At 34.4% G+C, this 16,764-nt stretch overlaps 1 protein-coding gene across 1 annotated transcript; it reads left to right on the top strand.

The window, feature by feature from the left end:
• The first annotated feature begins 9,944 nt into the window (after positions 1-9,944).
• On the top strand, positions 9,945-10,381 carry LOC114754867 (uncharacterized). Its single transcript, XM_028943706.1, has 2 exons — positions 9,945-10,025; positions 10,160-10,381. Exons 1-2 carry the CDS (start codon positions 9,945-9,947, stop codon positions 10,379-10,381), a joined length of 303 nt encoding a protein of 100 aa, XP_028799539.1.
• Positions 10,382-16,764: the final 6,383 nt, after the last annotated feature.

Here is a 16,764-nt window from a genome sequence, read left to right as displayed (position 1 = left end):
GTAAAATTCATCTAAATGTGTTTTTGAATTTATAAAATTGTTTTTAGGCCTTGGAGGCTTAGGAATTAATTTTAGAGAATTTATTTTCCCTCAAATTTACGATAAAGGCCTAATCGGAGAAAATTCAAAATAAATACCTAGAGTTAGTGAAAAATTCTGAAACTTTCCAGATCATGATTTTATATTAAAAGGTGAATTATCATGGAGAGAAATGAATTTTTGGAGGTCTGGAAAAATTATGAAATCTTACTAGTGAATAGTAACCGATAAAGTTTCAAATCGGTTTGGGATAGTGATTTGGTTTGTGAGCCATATTTTTGGGCTAGAACAAACCATTTTTGGGGCCCACAATGGACCCATTAAAGGCCTAATTTCATGCACTTTTCAGATTTCACTATTTTTATTAAATAAAATGCAAAATTAAGAGATATTTGGTGTGGGAAAATCTAGAGAAATGCCACATGGTGAGATATGAAGATTTGAGACACTTGATGGCTGCCAACACACCTCCTTATCTATCATTTGGGCGTGCAAATCAGGAGGGAGAGGGCAGATGGAATTTTTCTATAAACACCCCTTGAAAATACAAAGAAAATGCTATAAAATTGGGAATAATAAGGGAAAACTCTGCTACTGCTCATCCAACCACTCTTGCACGAAATTTTGAGGAGTTTTAGGCAAGGAATCATCCAACTTACTTCAAGAAAACACTAAGGCATGTCCAAGCATCAATATATCTAAGATTTACATTAATTAAACAAGGATTTTTGTTTGGGAAAATGCTGGAAAATTCTGAGAAATTCGGTTGAGATGTGTGATGCTAGGAAAGGATAGAAACCTTAATATTCAGCGCCTAATATATTAGTTATAATATCTCAGTTTATTTTGTTTTTCTTATTTATCATTTTTCACCAAATTAATTTATCTAATTTATAAACTTATGTAAAATTTTATGTTATATATGGGTATTTTAGAAAAGCATGTCATATTTGTTATAGCTAATTGACTTACTAGTCCTAATATATATTTTCATGTTACTACATTTTGAAACCATATAATTTAGAGAAAAATGTTTTTTCAAGGTAAACAAAATAAAAAGTGAATAAATTTTTAAAATTAGATAGAGCAAAAGAAAATAAATTATTAATACATTATTTAACATTATTAATAAATTTTAAAATATAATATAAAAATAAAAGATGGAGGGCATGAAGGTAAAATGAGTTTTTGCTTCATTTTCTCTTCACAATTGGGATGAGGGTCAATGTAGGAAATAGACGGGAAGATGAAACAACTTTGATATGAAACCCCGAAAAGGTCCAGACTAGCATTTTCGTAATTGTCGGTCTAGGAAGGGCAAACCGGAAAAAATTTGAGAAAAATTCCATAAAATACCTGAAAAATAGAAAAAGTATAGAGTAGAAGTTTTGAAAACTAGGTGAGGCCCAAAAGGTGGAATTTTGGTGAAAATGAATTATTACGGAATTTTCCGTAAACGGAGGCTTTTCAGGAAATTATTGGAGATAAAGAAAATAATTATTTTAATGAGTTTAGAGGCCTCAATAAATTTGGAGATTAATGTAAAATTCATCTAAATGTGTTTTTTGAATTTATAAAATGTTTTTTTAGGCTTGGAGGCTTAGGAATTAATTTTAGAGAATTTATTTTCCCTCAAATTTACGATAAAGGCCTAATCGGAGAAAATTCAAAATAAATACCTAGAGTTAGTGAAAAATTCTGAAACTTTCCAGATCATGATTTTATATTAAAAGGTGAATTATCATGGAGAGAATGAATTTTTGGAGGTCTGGAAAAATTATGAAATCTTACTAGTGAATAGTAACCGATAAAGTTTCAAATCGGTTTGGGATAGTGATTTGGTTTGTGAGCCATATTTTTGGGCTAGACCAAACCATTTTTGGGGCCCACAATGGACCCATTAAAGGCCTAATTTCATGCACTTTTCAGATTTCACTGTTTTTATTAAATAAAATGCAAAATTAAGAGATATTTGTGTGGGAAAATCTAGAGAAATGCCACACGGTGAGATATGAAGATTTGAGACACTTGATGGCTGCCAACACACCTCCTTATCTATCATTTGGGCGTGCAAATCAGGAGGGAGAGGGCAGATGGAATTTTTCTATAAACACCCCTTGAAAATACAAAGAAAATGCTAGAAAATTGGGAATAATAAGGGGAAACTCTGCTACTGCTCATCCAGCCACTCTTGCACGAAATTTTGAGGAGTTTTAGGCAAGGAATCATCCAACTTACTTCAAGAAAACACTAAGGCATGTCCAAGCATCAATATCTCTAAGATTTACATTAATTAAACAAGGATTTTTGTTTGGGAAAATGCTGGAAAATTCTGAGAAATTCGGTTGAGATGTGTGATGCTAGGAAAAGATAGAAACCTTAATATTCAGTGCCTAATATATTAGTTATAATATCTCAGTTTATTTTGTTTTTCTTATTTATCATTTTTCACCAAATTAATTTATCTAATTTATAAACTTATGTAAAATTTTATGTTATATATGGGTATTTTAGAAAAGCATGTCATATTTGTTATAGCTAATTGACTTACTAGTCCTAATATATATTTTCATGTTACTACATTTTGAAACCATATAATTTAGAGAAAAATGTTTTTTCAAGGTAAACAAAATAAAAAGTGAATAAATTTTTAAAATTAGATAGAGAAAAAGAAAATAAATTATTAATACATTATTTAACATTATTAATAAATTTTAAAAATATAATATAAAAATAAAAGATGGAGGGCATGAAGGTAAAATGAGTTTTTGCTTCATTTTCTCTTCACACATGGAGAGAAAGGTTGGAGAGAAAATAGTACGGGTCTGAAATCCCATTTTTTCTCTCACTTTTCTTTCCTCTTTTTTTTTTTTAACCTTCTATCCAAACAAGAAAAAACTCACTTTTCTTCACACATAGAGAGAAAGGTTGGAGAGAAAATAGTAGAGGAAGCACAAGCGCTGAGGGACCAGGAGTGACAATAGCGTCTTCATTGTCTTCTCCATGGAAGCTCGCAACAGAATATTGATTGTGGTATTTTTGATGGCAAGCTGTGGCTAACTTCATAATTCTCTAATTCAACAATAATGGCAAGAGCTCGGATCATCAAAAGGGAGTTTTAGTTGCTTTAATTTCCTGTCTCATAGTTGTTTAGCAATTCCTAGGTCTTAGGATAGTTATTCTGATTATTAGGAAATTTTTATTGTTTAATCTGATTATATTTGGAGATTATTGTGACTGGATTATTGTTTAGCATTTGACATTGGACTATTTATAGCTTTAATTTCAATTATAATGTTGTGGTTATGACATTTGTATTGATTTTGGAGTTAATATATTGTGATTTTCTAAGGTGGCTTGGAATCTTGGATCATATTGTCTCTTGTTAACTTTAATTCTGTTGTTTTGGATTTAAGAGTTCTAATTAAGCATTGGTTTTTAGCATCCTTAATCCCATTTTATTGTTCTGGTTGCAGTTAGTAAGTTGTGATTTTAGGAAAATATTTTGTGACAATTCGAGGTGGCTCGGTTGTTGGATTAAAAGCTTAATTATAATTCTTAATTCATTATTTTAACTCCCGTATCTTTTGGAGTGAGGATTGCTTGCGTTGTTGAATGAGAGGATTGATTGTTATCATTGTTATTTGTGTGTTTCATTTTCATTTCTTTAATCTTCATTCATTTTGATCATTTTATATAAAAACAAAAAAGTATTTTAATTTCAATTCAATTCATGGTGTTTAATTAGAAATTATCAAATCAAATTCTTTTTATAGATTAGGTTACTTGCATTTATTTACTAGGATTTAATTTCGTTTTCAGCTCCTCAAAGTGAATACGACCCGGATTGTGCATTATATTGCATTAATTCGGTTAATTTTTGGAGTAACTCCAAAGCGACAAATTAAGGGCAATTAACTTCAAGTGGCGCCGTTGCCGTGGAGCCAAGAAATTGGTTCCCTAGTAATTAAGTGTCAAGTAACGTTGACTGGGGTTCATTTGTTGAGTCTTTTTAGTTTTTATTTTTATTAGTTTTTGCATTTTTTTAATAGTTTGGATTTGTCTTTGGTTTTTCATGGCATTTCTTCAATTTGCATAGAAATTTTTTCAAAAACACAACTAAATATCTTGATTTGTCCTTCATTTGCATTTTAACTAGTATTGCATAGTTTTAGTGTTTGGCATCATATAATTGCATTGAAAACTTAAATAAAGAAGCATATAGGTTCTTTCATTCATTGCATTTTTCATTTTCATTTTCATTTTACCTCTTGCATTTTCATTCTCATACACATACACTTGCATTGCACTGCATTCATTTGTTTTCTTTTGCTTAATTGCTTTTGGTTGGTTGATTGTTTATGCCAAGAAGGGATAGGTCTAAAACCCTAGTTCCTTTCAATCCTGAGCTTCAAAGTTTTTTAAGGGAAGTTAGACAAGACCAAAGGGTAGAAAGGACTAGTGAGGTTGAACTAGACAATTTAATTGGTCTAAATTTGATGGTTGACTTAGGTGACATAATGGAAACTGTTAACAATCCTAACGGTAACAACAATGGTGGTAATGATAGAGGGGGCAATGGACATAATGGGGAATATGATAGAGTAGGAGAAAATAATGGAGGTAACCCTAGAAGAAGAACTATTAGGGAAGCCACTACTTCTGACGCAAATTATGATCCTTTTAATGTTGCATGCCCTAATGTTAATGTCAATTTTGAGATTAAAGGTCCACTGCTTAATTATTTGCCTAAATTCTATGGTTTGATAGGTGAGGACCCGTACAATCATCTAAAATCTCTCTCTATGGTATGTTCTAGCATAAAGCTGGTTGGGACTAATCTGGATGAGGTTCTTTGGAAGGTATTCCACTTGTCTCTGGAGGGTAAAGCGCGAGAATGGTAGATGAGCTTGCCTAGGCATATGGCAGATGCCTACCATAACTAGAACAACCTCATAAAAGCATTCTTGGAGAAGTATTTCCCTGCTTCTCGAACTTCCACATTGAGAAAAGAGATCTACTCTGCAAAGCAAGATTATGATGAGTCACTTTATGACTACTGGAACTGTTTTCAGGACTTACTTTCTAGATGTCCACACCATCAGATTCTAGATAAGCAGTTAGTCCAATACTTTTATGACGGACTTAAGACCCAAGACAAGGGGATGTTGGATGCTGCTTCTAGAGGTTCTTTTATTGATTTAACTGCTGAGGAGGCATGGGAACTTATCAAGAAAATGGCCTTGAACCATCAACAGTATAACATCAGGGAGTCTAAAAATGTCAATGCAATGCATACTAATCCTTCTCCAATCCACATTCCTCAATTGGACACATTCATTTCTCAAATTGCTGCTTTGACTACACAATTGAATAAGCTTGCATCTCACACTCCCCCTATTGACACTCAGAATCCTAATTCTATGGAGATGACTATACCTAGTTGTGAGCATTGTAACTCTGTTATGCACATCTCTGCTGCTTGCCCTCATAGATATAAGGAAGTTTCTACCATGTATCAAGGAAGGGCCAATTAATCTAAGCAATGGAACCATACTCAAACACATATAATGAAGGATGGAAAGCTCATCCAAATTTCTGATGGGAAGAAGGTGACAATAGGCAAGTTCAGAAGGGGTTTCAAGGGAATATGGTTCCTCAAGGGCAATCTTATCATGGAGGGTTACAAGAAGAATCTTCTAGAGCCATGTCTACCCCACAACAACCACAGTCTAAGGATGATGAGCGATTCTCTCCAATACTCAAGGGCATTGAGGCAATGACTGAGCACATATCTAAGTCTGAAGCTAAATCTGAAGCTAGATTTGCAGCCCTAGAGAATAGGATGGAGCAATGGGAAACTAGAACCTCTAATTTGACTTCTTATGTCACTAAGTTGTCAAATGGTATGAGTGAACAGCAAGCTAAGGCTAGTGGTTCAATGCTTTCCAACACGGTGATAAATCCTAAATCTTTAAATGCAATTACATTGAGAAGCAGTAAGGAAATTGGTGCTAAGAAAGTACAATTCAAAAAAGATGAAGAGGATGAAGAAATGAAGAGATAGAAGTTGAGTCTTCTCCTTCTAAAACCACTCAAGACATTCCTAAGGCTACTCAAGAGACCTCCATTCAATCCAAAGAGCCAATAGAGAAAGGATCACCTTCCAAAGGTGATAAGATAAAGATTTCTGACTTGCCTTTTCCTTATTCATATCTCACAAGTAAGAAAGTTGTTGAAAAAAAAGATAATGATGAGTTTTTTGAAATGTTTAGCAAACTTAAGGTTAATGTGCCATTACTTGATTTGATTAAGAAGATGCCTAAGTGTGCCAAGTTTCTGAAAGATCTATGTACAAACAAGAGGAAGTATAGGCATAGTGAGAGAATCCAACTGAGATCTAGTGTTAGTGCTATCTTTAAGCCACAGCTACCTATTAAGTGTAAAGACCCGAGTTCTTACACTATTCCCTGTACCATGGGCAAAACAAGCATTTCACATGCCTTACTAGACTTAGGTGCAGCCATAAATGTTATGCCTACCTCTAGTGTGTGCTAGGTCTAGCTGATAGGACTATGAGACATCCTAAGGCTTTCTTGAGGACGTTCTTGTGCAAGTGAAGGGTCTTGTGTTCCCAGCTGACTTCTATGTGCTAGATATGACTGATGAGATTAAAGCTGATAGCACTTTGATTCTAGGAAGACCTTTTCATAGAACAGCCCAAACCATAATTAATGTGAAAGACAAGGTCATTACCATGGGCTTTGGGGACCAACAGATTACCCTCAACATTTCTGATGCTATGAGTCAAGGTTATGCAGATTGCTCGTACTTGGGGTGTTAATTTGATTGATTGTGCTATTAATGATGTTGATGATTTGTATAAATCTGAGATGCATGAACATGACTGGTATGACGAGATTGCTAAGTATGATGATGCATTTACTTGTTTATCTACCCCTCATTCTTCTTCTTTTTGCGCATGTTATGGTGACGTGGTGTGTGTTAATTGTTTAGAAGTTGATCACCTCCTTTCCATCTCTTATGATTTTGATGCATCATCTTGTCTTAACTGTGATTCTACCTTGAACGTTACACTTGACGATAGCCTTGAGAAAGGCGAGTTTGCTGATTCTGTAGGTACTGATGATAAAAGAGTTGTTACGCAAGCTACACTAGTAGCTTCTCCTTTGAGTGGTGCTGGAACATTAGAAGAGGCTAGCAACAAGATTGCTACTCACTTAGTCACTTCTAATCCCACTCTTCCTTGTGATTTTCTTAATGTTTCTAATGATAAAATTGATACCGATCCTCTTTTTTATAGGTCATCCAAGAATGGCACTGAGCTGGAAAGTGGAGGACACACACATCATGATGAGCTTATATCTCCTTCCCCAAGCCACATGGACATGCCACTTGTATTGAATGCACTTGACATAAAAGAATTAGTTCCTTCTGTTGTGCAACCTCTTGATTTAGAGCTGAAACCCCTCCCCCCTAATTTGAAATATGTCTTTCTTGCTGCTGATTCTGAATTGCCTGTTATTATTTCCAGTTCTTTGAGTAGTTCTAAAGAAGAAAGATTGATTTCTGTGTTGAAGAGTCATAAAGGGGCTATAGGATGGTCTTTAGGGGACATTCCAGGGAATTATCCATCAGTTTGCACACACAGGATCCTTTTGAATGAAGGGTCCAAGCCAGTTAGGCAACCACAGAGGAGATTGAATCCTCTCATTTTGGATGTGGTTAAGAAGGAAGTCTCAAAGTTGTTGAGTGCTGTGATCATCTATCCCATATCAGATAGCGAGTGGGTAAGTCCAGTACAAGTAGTACCAAATAAGAGCAATATCACAGTAGTGAGAAATGAAAATGATGAACTGATTCCAACTAGGGTTCAAAATGCTTGGAGAGTGTGTATAGATTATAGGAAGTTGAATGATGCCATGAGAAAGGACCACTTTTCATTACCTTTTATAGATCAAATGTTGGAGAGAATTTCAGGAAAGTCTCACTATTGTTTTCTGGATAGTTTTTCTGGCTATTTTCAAGTGCCTATTGCTCTTAAGTATCAGGACAAAACTACTTTTACATGCCCTTTTGGTACCTTTGCTTGTCAAAGGATGCCATTTGGGTTGTGTAACGCTTTAGGCACCTTTCAAAGGTGTATGATGGTGATATTTAGTGATCTTCTAGAGCAAAACGTGGAGGTTTTTATGGATAACTTCACTATTTACGGTAAGATTTTTTACGAGTGCTTGAATAGCCTAGAGCAGGCTCTTGAGAGGTGTATCGATAAGAAATTGGTTTTAAACTTTGAAAAATGTCATTTCATGGTTGATAAAGGGATAGTCTTAAGTCACCTCATCTCTCAAAAAGGGGTTGAGGTTGATAGAGCCAAAATTGAACTTATTTCATCCCTTTCTTATCCTACTTGTTTAAAGGATTTGAGGTTTTTCTTAGGGCATGCAGGTTTCTATCGGTGCTTTATTAAGGATTTTAGTAAAGTTGCTTTACTTCTTTCTACCTTGTTGAAGAAAGATGTTGAATTTAAATTTGATGACAAGTGTAGGCATGCTTTTGACACTTTGAAATCTATGCTTGTTTCACCTCCTATTCTCACTGCACCTAACTGGAATTTACATTTTGAGTTATCTTGTGATGCTTCTAACTTTGCAGTAGGTGCCATGCTTGGACAGAGGTAGGAGAAACAGTCTAGAGTCATCTCATATGCCTCCAAGACACTTGATTCTGCTCAAGTGAATTACACCACCACAGAGAAGGAACTGTTTGCTATTATTTTTGCTTTGGATAAGTTTAGACAATATCTAATAAACTATCGAGTGGTTGTTTTTACAGATCATGCAGCGGTTTGGTACCTATTTAAGAAGCCTCAGTCTAAACCTAGACTGCTGAGATGAGCTTTACTGCTACAAGAGTTTGATATTGAGATTAGAGACAAAGCTGGAGTGGAGAATCATGTAGCTGACCACCTTAGTCGGTTACCTGAAGGCACACAGGGAGTTGACTCTTTTGATCTTGTTATTGACTCATTTCCTGATTCTGCACTTTTGCCTTGGCTGTTCATAAGCCTTGGTACTCTAATATAGTTAATTATCTTGTCACTGACCTTGTACCTCCTTCTATGTCTAAATTTCAGATTGATAAGCTGAAGAGGGAGGCAAGATACTATATCTGGGATACTCCAATCTTGTGGAAGCAATGCAACGACTAGATTATCAATGTTGTGTTCCAAATAATGAGATCCACTCTATCATTACCTTTGCACATTTTTATCTTACGGGGGGCATTTTAGTGCTAATAGGACTGCTAAGAGGGTTTTAGAGTATGTTTTTTTATTGGCCTTCTCTATTTAAGGATGCTTATTCTTTCTACAAGTCTTGTGATAAGTGTCAGAGGTTTGGGAGTTTGGGTAGGAAGCATGAGATGCCTTTAAGACCTATGCATTTTTGTGAAATCTTTGATGTATGGGGTATGGATTTTATGGGTCCCTTCCCTTTGTCTTTTGGGTTTTCGTACATATTACTTGCAGTAGATTATGTGTCTCGATGGGTAGAGGCAGTGCCAACTAGGAAAGATGATGCTTCTACTGTTGTTAAGTTTTTACGTTCTCATATCTTTTACAGGTATGGAATTCCAAGAGCAATCATCAGTGACCAAGGAACACACTTCTGCAACAGGACCATCAAGTCTCTATTGGCTAAACATGGAGTCAATCACAAGCTGGCCATTCCTTATCACCCTCAGACGAATGGGTTAGCTGAAGTCTCTAACTGGGAGTGAAACGAATACTTGAGAAGATCGTGAAACCATCCCGTAAGGACTGGAGTGAAAGGCTTGAGGAAGCTCTTTGGGCTCATAGGACTTCCTACAAGACCCTTATAGGCATGTCCCCCTTCCGGTTGCTCTATGGCAAGGCTTGCCATCTACCTATGGAGATCGAGCATAAACCTTATTGGGCAATCAAGGCATGTGATGCAGATCTCGAATCTTTACTAGTCAATCAGAAGATGCAACTCCAAGAACTTGAAGAAATGAGACTTGAATCCTATGACAATGCCAGAATCTACAAAGACAAGCTGAAAATTATTCATGACAACAGATTCTGAGGAAGCAGTTTCATGAAGGTGACAAGGTTCTAAAGTTTAAAGCCTGGTTAAAGCTGATGCTTGGGAAGTTTGTCGCCAAGTGGGAAGGTCTGTTTAGGGTTACTAAAGTATATCCCTTTGGCATGATAGAGGTCATAGATGAGGAGACCGATATAACTTCACAAGTCAACAGCCATTTGCTGAAGCACTACCACGAGAATCAAAGACCTTCTTGATCACACGGTTGTTCCCTTCCACCCTACTCTTTTACTTTCTGTTGTATTGCTGGTGATATCTGTTGCTAAGATAGTTAGGAGTAAGTGTGGGGGAGGGAACTTCTCTAGTAGTTGTAGTTGTAGCTGTTTATTTCTGTTTAGTAGTTGTTTGTTTTGTTTCCTTTTGATTCTGCCATCTCTTTTGATCACTTGATTTATGCTTGTCCATTTTCTTTTCACATTATCTTATCCTATCTCTTCCTTCTCTCTTCTTCGTGATAGTGATGTGTTGTGCTCTGATTTCAAATCGGATTTCACAACTTCCACTTCACCCGAGAGTTTAAGTTAAGATAATGTTGTTTTTCTTACATTGAGGACAATGTATTGATCAAGTGTGGGGGAGGGATTGTTGTTGAGTTGTTGAGTTGAGTTTTTTTTTTTGAAAAAAAAATTGCCTTTGGATTTGCGCCTTTTCCTAAGTATTGCTGCTATAATTGCTCTCTTCTTTGCCTTATTGGTTGATTTCTGAATTGCATGCATGATTTGAGAGTGATTCTTGCTTAGGAATTTTGCTGCTAGTTTCTTCGTCCTCTTGCTTTCATTCGCCTTAGTGTTCTGCACTGCTGTATGGGCGAGTTGCTGTTTTCTTTGTTGCTGACTTTTGACTTTTGTAATCCTTGGGCATTTCTTTTAAAATCCTTTTGCACAATGCCTGTGAATGTTGCACGGTTGAGTTTGACTGCATTTGATTTGAGTGATTTCTATTCTTAGTTGGTTAGCATAGTAGAATTCCTTTGGTGCAATGTTATTAACCTTGTTTCATAGCTTGATCCTTAAGGAGGAAACATCTTGGAGAAAGCCTTCATAGAAGGATTATTGAGCCATGTATTCTTTCTCATCTTGTGTGATTTTCACCTAGTTTTGGTTAATCTCTAGAACTTGTCTAGATTCTTTTTCAAAGCTACTTTAATACCTAGGTTTATGAAGATGATAGGGGCACTCATTTCTAAACCTTTACCCAAACACAAATCACTTCATTTAACCTTTATTCACCCCTTTGAGCCTTCACTTTCATTCCATTCATTGCTTTTTAGCAAGTGTTTTGCATGAGTTACATTTGGTTTTTCATTTTGAAAAGTACATCATTAATGTCCATAACTTTGCCTTCTTGGGTTTGGATGCCAAAGAAAAAAAAGCAAAAAAAAAAGAAATAGAAAAAGGCAATAAAGAGAAGAAAATGTTTAGAAAAAGCCAAAGAAAGAAAGTTATAGAAAAAAAAGAAAAGAAAATAAGTTGCAATAAAAGAATAAATTTGAAATGAGGCATTCAATGGTGGTTTGAAGAGCAAGGATTTCTATCTCAAAAGGTAAAATCTGCACATTGGTATTGTTCATGATTGTACTTTAGCTCACTTTGAGTTGATACTTTCTTACTCATGCATTTCACTTATTAGTCCATTGCATTCATTTGGCCTTGTTTTTCGACATTACAACCCTTCAAGTCCCCTTGATCATGAATCTAAGGTATGCTAGTGGTGGAGATATTAGAATCTCTACAAGCTTATGGTAGGTGCTAATCTAGGTGGATTGAGTGAAATTTTTCCCATTTGAGAGATAAGTGAAACACTTGTACCCTATGTGAGCTCTATTGTGTTTCTCTTCCTTTATCCTACTATATTTCTTGTGTTAATTTCTTTGCACTGAAGTATTCTGTAATGTTGATTGATTAGGAATAAAGGTTGCTTGAGTTAATTGTACATTCATGCTTAGTTAGTTTTATGTTTGCTTGTATTGAGTCTCTCTATTAGATTCTTCTTTATTGATGTTTTGCCCAGGAGTGCAAAAGGCTAAATGTGGGGGAGTTGACAAACTCAATTATTTATATATATTTTGATATCTTTTATATGGGTTTTGTCAACTTAATTAGTCCCTTTTGACCTTAATTGATTGTTAATTGATTTAATATATTTTATTTTGAATTATTATTTTATAGGGGCAAAATTGTCATATTTTGGTTTAATTGTGAGTAATAGATTTTTTTAGGACAATTAATGCTACCTTATTCTTTAATTTTATTTGCAAGTTTTTGAAATATTTAAAAATGAAAATGAAAAATAAAAAAAAGAAAAGAAAAAAATATAATAAAAAGATAATTAAAAAGAAGGGGGCACCCCCACCCCACTAATAACCTATTATTCACATGATCATCATTTGGTGACGAGGACGCCAGTGAGCTGAGGGGCGGCAGAAGGAAAAAAACAGAGAGGGGCAAGGCAGATGCGAGAACAGGAGCTCGACGGTGTGGAGAGGCAGACTCATCCATCCCTATCATCACCTCTCCCATCTCCGTTCAAAACCATCATCATTATCGACTTCTTATTGGTGGCAGTGAGAAGAGAACGGCGAGAGAGGTGCGAGCAACACAGAAGAATGACAGAGAAGAGAGAGCTGACGAGGGGGAGACAAAATAGAAACACTAAACAGGGGCGAAGAGGGGAGCTGGACGACGAGCCAGAGGAAGAGAAGCAGGAGCTCGACGGCATCACTCATCATCTTCTTCCTTCCCTTCTCGGCATAACACAGGCACAAGAGAGACAAGCAGAGGAAGCACGAGCGCTAAGGGACCTGGAGCGACAGTAGCGTCTTCATTGTCTTCTCTATGGAAGCTCGTAACAGAATATTGATTATGGCATTTTTGATGGCAAGCCGTGGCTAACTTCATAATTCTCTAATTCAACAATAATGGCAAGAGCTCGGATCATCAAAGGGGAGTTTTAGTTGCTTTAATTTCCTGTCTAATAGTTCTTTAGCAATTCCTAGGTCTTAGGATAGTTATTCTGATTATTAGAAAATTTTTATTATTTAATCTGCTTATATTTGGAGATTATTGTGACTGGATTATTGTTTAGCATTTGACATTGGACTGTTTATAGCCTTAATTTCAATTATAATGTTGTGGTTATGACATTTGTATTGATTTTGGAGTTAATATATTGTGATTTTCTAAGGTGACTTGGCATCTTGGATCATATTGTCTCTTGTTAACTTTAATTCTATTGTTTTGGATTTAAGAGTTCTAATTAAGCATTGGTTTTTAGCATCCTTAATCCCATTTTATTATTCTGGTTGCAGTTAGTAAGTTGGGATTTTAGGAAAATATTTTGTGACAATTCGAGGTGGCTCGGTTGTTGGATTAAAAGCTTAATTATAATTCTTAATTCATTATTTTAACTCTCGTATCTTTTGGAGTGAGGATTGCTTGCGTTGTTGAATGAGAGGATTGATTATTATCATTGTTATTTGTGTGTTTCATTTTCATTTCTTTAATCTTCATTCATTTTGATCATTTTTATATAAAAAAAAAAAAGTATTTTAATTTCAATTTAATTCATGGTGTTTAATTAGAAATTACCAAATCAAAAATTCTTTTTATAGTTTAGGTTACTTGCATTTATTTACTATGATTTAATTTTATTTTCGGCTCCTCAAAGTGAATACAACCCGGATTGTACACTATATTGCATTAATTCGGTTAATTTTTGGAGTAACCCCAAAGCGACAAATTAAAGGCAATTAACTTCATGATCATGTTGATTTTATTTCATAATGGTTCTAGTCTAGCAATTAGCCACCTATTAGTTCTTGCGTTCACTTAATGGATGCTTAAGAAATTTGAGGAACTTACCGTATGTTTAGATGGGGAGAAAATAATACTAGGAGGCAAAACCCTCAAAATTAGTTTTTTTTTTACTATTTTTGAAAGTTTCCCTTCCTAGTATTTCATCCTCCTATTTTAGTCTTCCCCTCCTGTATATATTGAACACGCATTTGCCCTTATATTTATTATTCAAGATATGATCACGTTGATTTTATTTCATAATGGTTCTAGTCTAGCTATTAGCCACCTGTTAGTTCTTGTGTTCACTTAATAGATGCTTGAGAAATTTGAGGAACCTACCCTATGTTTAGATGGGTAGAAAATTAGGGAGAAAATAATACTAGGAGGAAAAACTCTCAAAATTAGTAACTTTTTTGACTATTTTTGAAAATTTCCCTTCCAATTATTTCATCGTCCTATTTTAGTTTTTGAATAATCATATTCTTGGGCAGACTTTAGCATTATTGATTAACATAATCCATCACATTGACGAGAAGAATAGACTAATGGAATTGTGATAGTCTACAACTCATTATTGTGTTTAGACTATCGTGCGTTGACAGATAAGAATAACTGTGTCGTCCATATAATATCAGTCTTTATTAATATCGCGTTTGGTTAGTTGAATCATAGGAAAATGCAATGTAGCGATGTTTACATTTTTTTTCTCTTTGACCGGATGTTTACATGATTTTATTGGGCATACCATTATGAAAAGGTGATGCATGTGTATAAAAATATTTGATTAGATTACAGAGAACGTGTGGATAAATAGAAATGATAAATTAAAAGATAAAATTATCCTGTCTATACACATATATTATGGATTAAAATTTTATATATTTATATGTATTATATTAAATAATTAAGCAAAAGTGTCTTTTGCATTTGATTACAAGAGGTCTCTATCTCTATTTATATGTCTCAACAATGTAATTTAAGGTAATTAAGCAGCATCACAAAATTATGATTACATTTAATTCCTCTCATGGAATCAATATCCAAACAGAAATAATCATTTAAAGCCAGTCTAAAGGGGGACTTCCCTTTAAAGTAGCTATTTTAAAAAAATTGTCTATATATATTATGAGTTATTTTCTATTATTCTTTTTATAAGAAACAAATAACTAGGTTATCAAAATTACAGAGTTAGTTAAAATTAAAAGACAACTTATCATTCAAAAAAAAATTACAACTTATCTTTAGAGAAAAAAAAAAGCAACCTGAGAGAAAGTGAGTGACTGAAAGAGAATGAGCTTGTTTGGCAGAATGGAATTCCATTCTCATATCTACCGAAACAAATGGAAATGGCTTCCATGTTGAGATCCCAAGATTTCTAATTTCATATTTCAGTTTACATTCTCAGCCTCTACCTCTCCCCTTCCTGTCATGCCATATCATCTCCATCTCCCTCATCTTTCCATTACCAGCGAGATCTACAGGCGACTTATGCTCGCAAATGCGATGATGATTGTGACCGCGATATTTCCATGAATCTCCATCTTCAACTTCTTTGTAGATTCATCTTCACTTTATTCTCCAATTTCGTCTTCCACTTCTTAAATTTTGGGGGTTATTTTAGTATTTACACATTTTAAATATATATACTAATTAAAAATTAAATTAGATTTTCATACTCATTCCAAACATGATTCTAATCACTATTTCCATATTTATTTTCATTTCCACGTCCATCTTCCTATTCATTTAATTTCCATCAAAATCAATTCCGATGTACCAAAGGGGTTGCAAGTATGATAATTAATATACTGAATCTAATCAATAATTAATGAGGACAAAAATAAAAAATGATACTAAAACATTTAAACAGACTATTAATGTCCTTTATAAGCAAAATAGACCATGCCTAAACAAAATTTCTTGTATATAAGACAGGACAGGAGGGATAATAAACAACAATTAACTTGCAGTTAATGGTTATTGATAAACTGGGTTTTATGTAGTACATAAATAGATTATGGCATGAAATTCCTCATAAAGAAACTAACCAATGAAAGAAGTCTCTGGCCCTGTTTGCTATCATGACTGAAATCACTTATAAATACTTTTCATGTAAGTCAAGACAAAACTCCTCTTACATGTTCCTATATTTTTCCATCTCTCGTCCCTTCCCACTCCACATTAAAAAAAAAAAAATCAATTCCAAATGGCAAGATCACACACACGCGCTTTGGATCAGAATTCTCATCCTATCTCCCTTTACGTTTGCGAGATGAATCTGAACACGGGCAAGGGCTATCCCGGTCCCTTGCCATTTCCATAAACCTTAGCATCAAGCTATAAAAAAAAAATCCAGTATGTATAAAAGGATCAAGCTCTGAAATATTTTTGTGTGTGTATTTAACAATCTAAAGTATTTTGTGGTATCTTTAAAAACTTGAAGTGTTTTTTAAGTGCGACCAACACTTTTAAGTATTTTTTGGAGTATCCAATACCCTTGAGCATTTTTTGATGTGATTCTAGTATCGGAAAATATTTTTTTGGTGTATCTAACACAAAAAAAAATTTCAAGATTGTGAACGCATCTGAAAAATACTTCAAAATACTAAATGCATCACAAAATACTTTAACGTGCTGGATGCATTTAAGAAAATACTTTAGAGTGTCGGACAAATCTTAACCCTATATGAAATTAACATTTAAATTTCATGAAATTGATAATTATATTAATTTTTTAAAACATGACTACCAATCAAAAAATTAAATATTATTTTTATCATGAAAAT

Source organism: Neltuma alba, unplaced genomic scaffold (assembly GCF_004799145.2).
Source record: "Neltuma alba isolate B1F8T4 unplaced genomic scaffold, ASM479914v2 tig00010221_pilon, whole genome shotgun sequence".
In the NCBI taxonomy this organism is placed as follows: Eukaryota; Viridiplantae; Streptophyta; class Magnoliopsida; order Fabales; family Fabaceae; genus Neltuma; species Neltuma alba.
The sequence above is the reverse complement of the archived record's forward strand: the minus strand, read 5'-3'. Positions and strand labels throughout refer to the sequence as shown.